Genomic DNA, 7,673 nt, shown 5'->3' with positions numbered 1-7,673 from the left:
CCTCCCCCTCCCCCTCCCCCACACACCAAACCCCAATCAGTGTGTTGATTACACATTCGATGAAATCTAGATTCTGAATTTATAATTAGAAATTTATTAAATATGTATAAATTATTAATTATAACTCAATAGCTTTTTAAAAAAAAAAAAGAATTTCGAAGCATTAACCTTACTTTTTGGCTCCACCGCCTTTGCCCCCCAAATAAACAAGCATTACTTCATGTTGATAGTGTATATAATTTAAAATTTTAAGTTAGGTGGACAAAGACATAGTTTAAGACCTACTCTCTTTGTTTTTAATTTCACCTTTCTATCCTTATTTAATGTTTTCTTAAGTCAATTTTTCAATAAATAATTAATATGCTAGATTTCAAAAATTAAAATGCATTGAGATGACTATATAAATTTTTGAGTTTATTTTTGGAGACAATTTTTTTCACCAATTGATTCAAAAAAAAATTTAAAAATTGTTGAAGCTTCAACTTTCAAGATTATTTTTGATTTTTTTCCCATCTTTTATTTTTAATTTGTTTGTTGAGATTTCTTTTTCAAAATAAGATTTTATAGAATAGTGAATAGAGAGAGTAATTAATCAATGTATGAAGTACTCCAACGAATATTAATTACTTATTACTTTTTCTAGGTTGATCAAAGTATATATTTTCAAGACTAATTAACTACTCTAATAATAGAAAAAATATGAGAATTTATATATTAATTTTATGAAACGATAAGTATTACTATGAATCAACTATTTATAGAAACGAATGACATATAAAAAGAAACGGAATGAGTATTATATAAAAAACTTGTGGGCCAAAGACATAGTTTACGACCTATTTTCAGAGTTGAACTTTGAAATTCAATTGTCAAATATTATCTTTTACTTTGTATAATAAAAAATACTTTTTTCAAATTTCATACAAAAAAAATAGCATGCCAATATTGATCTAGATAAACAGTATGTGGCAGTAGTGTGTGTATTAAATTCTTACATACATGTTAAACATGTTGAAATTCAGTCCAATTTATCATTTTTTTCTTAAACATTACAAATTTGTTGCAAACAACTTCTTCCATTCTTATAATATACCTTCATAACTCTCCAAACTACCTTGTAATGAGAGGCGGACCCATCTGGTGGTGTGAGGGTGCACATGCATCTGATAACTTTTAATATATATATAGATTATTATATTAAAAATGATCTTTAGCTGTAATTAATTAACGATAATAGTTTAATTGCCTCTAAATATATATTTTTAGCGGCAATTAACATTCTTTATATATGTCTTTAAAGTCTTTAGCGACATTAGATCTAATGACAATTAACTAAGACAGTTAAAGACTTTAACACTCTATGTTAATGTATATATTTATTGTGCTAAAAGGTGTTTTGTTATAGAGATAGTCGTTAAGCTTGATATATTTAATTATATATCAAAACTCATTTGGTGCGCTGATTGAACCTGCAACTGTATCTCGCGTTACTGCGAGTTTGATCCTAGACAGGGGACTGTGTTTTTGGGGGTTTTTTTCCCTTTAAAGCAATGGTGTCCCCTCTATTCAAATTCTGAGTTCGTCTCTACTTGTACTCTCAACTTATAAGAGTTTGAGATTGGAGGTAATATTTACGTTGAATTTTCCAATATTACAGAGAAGTCATCACATCTATTGAAGTTAGCTGAGGGCAGTGAGATGCTAAGATTGTTCAAAGCTGATTTAAGAAAAGAAGGAAGCTTTGATGAAGCAATGAGAGGTTGCATTGGCCTATTCCATGTTGCTGCACCCATGGAATTCTGCCCACAAGCCACAGAAAACGTTGGTAAATATATATATGCTTATCTAAATCATTAGTTTCAAATTTGCTCCTAAATTATTTGAAATTGTATAATTTTATTTTAACTTGATGAAGACAGCTATGTTCAAGAAAATATGATAGAGCCAGCAATCCAGGGGACGTTGAATGTTCTGAAATCCTGCTTGAAATCCGATTCTGTAAAAAAAGTTGTTTTCACATCATCAATCAGTACAATCACAGCCAGAGACAACTTTGGGAAATGGAGACCTTTTGTCGATGAATCTTGCAAAATACCTATCCAACATGTTAAGAACACAAAACCAAGTGGTTGGGTAATTCTCTTTTCCTATACATCTACCGGATCCTTAAAAAGTAATGCATTATTTGAAGGATCTGACAACATTTTTTGAGCAACATATGTCAAAAGTACTACTCTCATTTTACGTTATTTATTGATTATTTTATAATGCACTTTTATAGGTTTATGTACTACTAAAGGTTTTGACAGAGGATGCAGCATTTCAGTTTGCAAAAGAAAATGGCATTGATTTGGTTTCAACAATAACCCCAACTATAGCTGGTCCATTCCTCACTCCAACAGTTCCATCAAGCATTCGAGTTCTCTTGTCACCAATAACAGGTTTGACAGAAGTCAATAACTTTGGTCTAAACTTTGTATATATTTGTTAAGAAACGCACTAAATATAAAACATGTCCTTTAATTTTATAGGTGATCCTGAACTGTCAGCTATACTGACAGCTGTGAACAGAAGAATGGGATCAATAGCATTAGCTCATATAGAGGATATATGTGGCGCCCACATATTCCTCATGGAGAATATTAAAGCAGAAGGACGATATATATGTTGTGCTCGGAGTTGGGCAATGTCTGAAGTTATCGATCACCTTAAAAAAGAGTATCCTTACCCTGCTATAGAGAGGTTATCCATCCATCGATTTCTACCTACTTAAATAATCCACATGAAGTTTATAGTCTAATTCTCTGTGTTTACAGGCAAGATCATGATTCAGTAATCCCCTCAGAGATTTCATCAAAGAAATTGAGAGCTCTGGGATTTTCTTTCAAGTATGAAATCAATGATATCGTACGAGATACAATTAGTAGTTGTATACATCATGGCTTCTTTGCCTCTATTCAAAAGTAAGAATTCCAATTACATGTAGGAAAACGAATACCTTTCTCAGTTGGAAACGGATTTTTCAACTTTTATTGTTCTCTGTAAAAATCCCTTTCTGAGTTGGAAACGGATTTTTCAACTTGTTATATATACGACCTATTTTTCTCATCATTCATTCATTATAAGTATGATTACAACAGATAAGCGTTGGATAAAACAGTATGTTGTTGGGGTTGGATTAAATGGCCCTGTATATTTGGCAACACATTCTTCTGCCAACAATTATTCACAAGCTGTAGCTGTCAAATCTGCACAAATTGGATCGGATGAGTACTCTGTGCTACGAGAAGAAGGAAAAATATTGAACGAATTAAAAGGTTCGCCTTACATTGTTCGATGTTTTGGGGAAGACGAGAGCGTCGAATATGCAAAGTGGACGTATAATCTCTTGCTTGAATGCGCCTCTAGTGGCACTTTACTAGATTTTATACTTTTTAATGGAAAAATTTCAGAACAAATGGCAGCACTCTATGCTTATCAACTCTTGAAGGGTATCGGTCACATTCATAAGAAAGGTTATATCCACGGGGATATAAAATTGACCAATATACTTATTTATCCGAACAATAAGTTGGTAAAAATTGCTGATTTTGGATCTGCCAAAGAAGAAACAAGTTGCAAGCATCAGATTTTTGATATTTGTTCTGTAGGGTGCGTTGTCGCAAAGATGCTCACCGGGAAGCCCACGTGGTATATGGGACAGATTAACAAATATAAACGTCAAATTTGTGGTCTTGATATGCCTGATGAAGAGTTTATACGAACTGATGTTTCTAACATGGCTAAAGGTTTTGTGACGGAATGTTTGTTTTGTGATTTTACAGGTAGATTATTGAGTGTGGATGAACTAATTAATCATCCTTTTATTCAGAATGCAATTAGTACTCCTGAGAATGAAGAACACTTGATTAGACACTCTAGTACTGTTAACGATAATCTTTTTGGTGATAATTGGATTTCAGAGCGTCATTTGTTTACTACAACTTCTGAGGAATGGAAAACCAAAATAAGGAGATCGATCAAAGGAAAGAAAGACACATTTGCAACTTACAGCGGATATGACTCTAGATAGGAAGATATATATGTGGAGATTGAAGATTGGGATAGAAGGTTAATTAGTAGGTAGTCGAGCAATGTTTGATTCCCTTATCAGGGTTGTTCTTAGTTACTCACATACTATCTTGTTCTCCGATTTTATTTAGTATCTATTGTTTTCTTTGTTTCTGCTTTAATATTATATATTATTATTATTATTCTCTTCTACATTATTGTATTTTTATTTCTATACATGATTTTGTTATGCTCGACTCTATCGATGTTCTGTCAATTAATTATAAAATAGTTTATGTTTTAGCATGTTTGCTCCAAACTATTCTGTAAGGTACACATATATGTTTGAACTTCTGGAGCTATATGGTACATGTGCAATCTCCAATACCGTTGTTAATATCTAAAAACTTAGGAAGAAATAGGGATCCTCTTTGAATGAGACTAAGATATAAGTTTCAGGCAGGTACCAATCATTATGCATATATTTTTAAAATTTTATTATTTTTTTAAAAATATAGTTGATGTGTGTGTATATATATATATATTATGTCTCTTCGGTTTTATTATCACATGTTCCATCACGGTGCAAAAAAAAATCAATGCAAATAAGCAATTTCACACCATAAGGAAGAGATAACAATTCAGGCAATTCAAGTCCACAATAATGTCATCAAAACATTTCATCAATCAATAGATTTAGGGTCCACAACAAGGCAATTTACAAGCATTATGATCAACACATTGCCTTTTTCATTAATCTCATTTTTATTCACTGAACCCATTACCTCAATCTCATTATTCGCCAACACACACAATGAAGGGAAATACATGATTCTACTAGCTTTACAAGGTTTAGAAATCACTTGCCTCAATTCAACCAAAAAGTCAATTCAAGACTTAAGCCTTTCATTTCCGAACAATGTCCAAAACCACACTATCTAATTCAATCAAGTAATCACAATAAAATTTGGAAATAATAACCTAAAACGTTACTGAAAACTACGTTTATACTAGTTTTGTAAAATTTCAAAAAAAACGTACTGTATTATTTTGGTGAATTAATTTTAATAATGACTTACTTTGGTAAAAATTCAATAATGTAATAATGAACAAGTAACCCTAGCTTATTGTAATGTGGATGAATAAAGGTAGTATGCAAAAATATAATATAATATATATATACAAATAGTTGTCCATTTTTGTATTGAAAAAGGATTACCAAAGTTTCCTAAAATTAATTAGGAGTAGTGGAAACTTTCCAAACGCAGGGTGAGTCAAGTTTTAAATCTTTAAAGTAGAAATAGATGTTTTTTGTGTGATTGCTAAGCTTGTAGACAATAGCTATTGCAACAGATATAGAATTGTGTTGAGTATAATGGCGATCGGATTATTGCATTATTTGTCTTTAATTCCAATTACATCTAGGAAAAGGATTTTTTCAACTTGTTATATATAGGACCTATCATTATACAATTTTTCTATTCATTCATTCTAAATTGAAGTTTAACCCTTTCTATTGCAAATTTGTCTTCCAATTAGGAAAAGGAATCCCTTTCTCAGTTGAAGACGAATTTTTCAACTTGTTATATATAGCACGCATCATTATACAATTTTTCTCATCATTCATTCTAAATTTCAAATTGAAAGAATTATAAGTATGATTACAACAGATAACCGTTGGATTAAACAGTACGTTCTTGGGGTTGGATTTAACGGCCCTGTACATTTAGCAACCAACAATTATTTACAAGCTGTAGCTGTCAAATCTGCACAAATTGACACGGATGAGTGCTCTATACTACGTGAAGAAGGAAACATTTTGAACAAATTAAAAGGTTGCCCTTACATTGTTCAATGTTTTGGGGAAGACGAAAGCTTCGAATACGCAAAGTGGACGTATAATCTCTTGCTTGAATACTCCCCTAGTGGCACCTTACGAGATTTCATACTTTTGAATGGAAGAATTCCGGAACCAGTGGCAGCACTCTATGCATATCAACTCTTGACGGGTATCCGTCACATTCATAACAAAGGGTTTATACATGGAGATATAGAATTAAGTAACATACTTATTTATCCGAATAACAAGTTGATAAAAATTGCTGATTTTGGATCAGCCAAACAAGAAACAAGTCGCGAGCATCAAGTTTTCGATATATGTTCTGTAGGGTGCGTTGTCGCAAAGATGCTCTTCGGAAAGCCTACTTGGTATGAGGAACAAATAGACGATTATCAATGTATGATTTGTGGTTTTGATAATCCTGATGTAGAGTATTTCGATGATGTTTCTAATATGGCTCAAAATTTCCTAGCAGACTGCTTGCTTTGTGATTTTCCTAGTAGATTATTGAGTGTGGATGAACTAATTAGTCATCCTTTTATTCAGAATGCAATTACTACTCCTGGGAATGACTTGATCAACATCTCTACTACTGTTAATGATAATCCTTTTGGTGATTATTGGATTTCAGAGCGTCATTTGTTTACTACAACCTGTGATAAATGGATAGCCAAAATAAGGAGATTAATCAATGATCTAAAGAGGGAATTAACGACACAGTTGAAACCTACAGAGGACATGACTCTAGATAGGAAGATATATATATATAGAGGTCAGAGATTAGAATAGAAGACTAATTACTAGGATTGTTCTTAATTACTCGTATATTATCTTGTTCCAATTTAATTTATTATCTTTTTTTTTTTGCTTCGGTTATAATATTATTATTATTCTCTTTTGCAATACTATATTTTCTTTTTTATAATAGATTTTGTTATGCCTGACTCTATTGAATTCATGTTCTGTCAATTAATTAAGAAATTGTTTGCTCCAAACTATTCTAGTGTAATTTAAATGAGCATACACATATGTCTGAACTTGTACGTGGAGCAATAGTTGCTTTTTTCATTGAAATATTATTATATATAAACCATCACATTAGTCTCATATCCAAAACATGATAAGTTGATGCAATCTCCAATACAATAGAATTGACTGAGTAGAAGAATAATCAAATATATTCAGTTATTTTCTTTTATTAGCACAGAGTTTATACATATTACAACATAAAAGAAACTAGATTGTTTATCCAATATATTTAAACAATAATAACAATATACTCAGTGATATTCAATATACTTAAAATAGAACATAAAATTGATTTAAAATATGCAATACATATACAACTTTAAAGATAAAATATAGGTAAGACATGCAATAATATATATTACCTTTATTTTCATTATTGCTACACATATATATATAAATGATATAAGCAAAGGCTATTGGTTTCAGGAAACTCGTAACTAAAGCTTTGGATCCACCACTTATTCATGTCAGTCCATATTATAGACCTTCCGTAATTAAGTATCAGGAATTTGAGATCCTTGATTACGAATGAAGGAATATTTATCATTTCAAGCACTATTTGGAGTTGTGTGTGCTATGAAAAGTTATATTCTACAAGTTTTACGTTTAAAATAAATAATTGAAATCACGATTTGATATTTCAAATCATGCTTTTGATAATTTGAGATTTGAAATCATCTCAAATCGCATGTTCAAGTACTAATTTGAAATCATAATTTCATACCGATTGTCCAAAGCCTACTTTAACTTTGTA

At 31.1% G+C, this 7,673-nt stretch overlaps 3 protein-coding genes across 3 annotated transcripts in view; all 3 read left to right on the top strand.

The window, feature by feature from the left end:
* Positions 1–3,108, top strand: part of LOC102582486 (dihydroflavonol-4-reductase-like) — a 12,633-nt gene extending 9,525 nt beyond the window's left edge. Inside the window, exons 2-6 of the mRNA XM_006363444.2 lie at positions 1,658–1,825; positions 1,916–2,133; positions 2,282–2,441; positions 2,532–2,742; positions 2,817–3,108. Coding sequence (XP_006363506.1) covers positions 1,658–1,825; positions 1,916–2,133; positions 2,282–2,441; positions 2,532–2,742; positions 2,817–2,967 — 908 coding nt within the window. The 3' untranslated portion in view covers positions 2,968–3,108. The remainder of the gene's footprint in view (positions 1–1,657; positions 1,826–1,915; positions 2,134–2,281; positions 2,442–2,531; positions 2,743–2,816) is intronic.
* A 19-nt stretch (positions 3,109–3,127) lies between these two features.
* LOC107058131 (mitogen-activated protein kinase kinase kinase 3-like) lies at positions 3,128–4,072 on the top strand. The gene has a single exon (XM_015303472.1). The coding sequence runs from the start codon at positions 3,128–3,130 to the stop codon at positions 4,070–4,072; it is 945 nt and encodes a 314-aa protein (XP_015158958.1).
* A 1,635-nt stretch (positions 4,073–5,707) lies between these two features.
* Positions 5,708–6,679, top strand: LOC107058130 (mitogen-activated protein kinase kinase kinase 3-like). The gene has a single exon (XM_015303471.1). It carries the CDS (start codon positions 5,708–5,710, stop codon positions 6,677–6,679), a length of 972 nt encoding a protein of 323 aa, XP_015158957.1.
* Positions 6,680–7,673: the final 994 nt, after the last annotated feature.

This window comes from Solanum tuberosum, unplaced genomic scaffold (genome assembly GCF_000226075.1).
Source record: "Solanum tuberosum cultivar DM 1-3 516 R44 unplaced genomic scaffold, SolTub_3.0 scf00440, whole genome shotgun sequence".
NCBI classification, from domain to species: Eukaryota; Viridiplantae; Streptophyta; class Magnoliopsida; order Solanales; family Solanaceae; genus Solanum; species Solanum tuberosum.
This window is presented reverse-complemented; position numbering and strand designations above follow the sequence as displayed.

Bases quoted from the DNA above. Each gene is read 5' to 3' on its own strand.
- LOC107058131 (XM_015303472.1), top strand. From the start codon at position 3,128: ATGATTACAACAGATAAGCGTTGGATAAAACAGTATGTTGTTGGGGTT.
- LOC107058130 (XM_015303471.1), top strand. From the start codon at position 5,708: ATGATTACAACAGATAACCGTTGGATTAAACAGTACGTTCTTGGGGTT.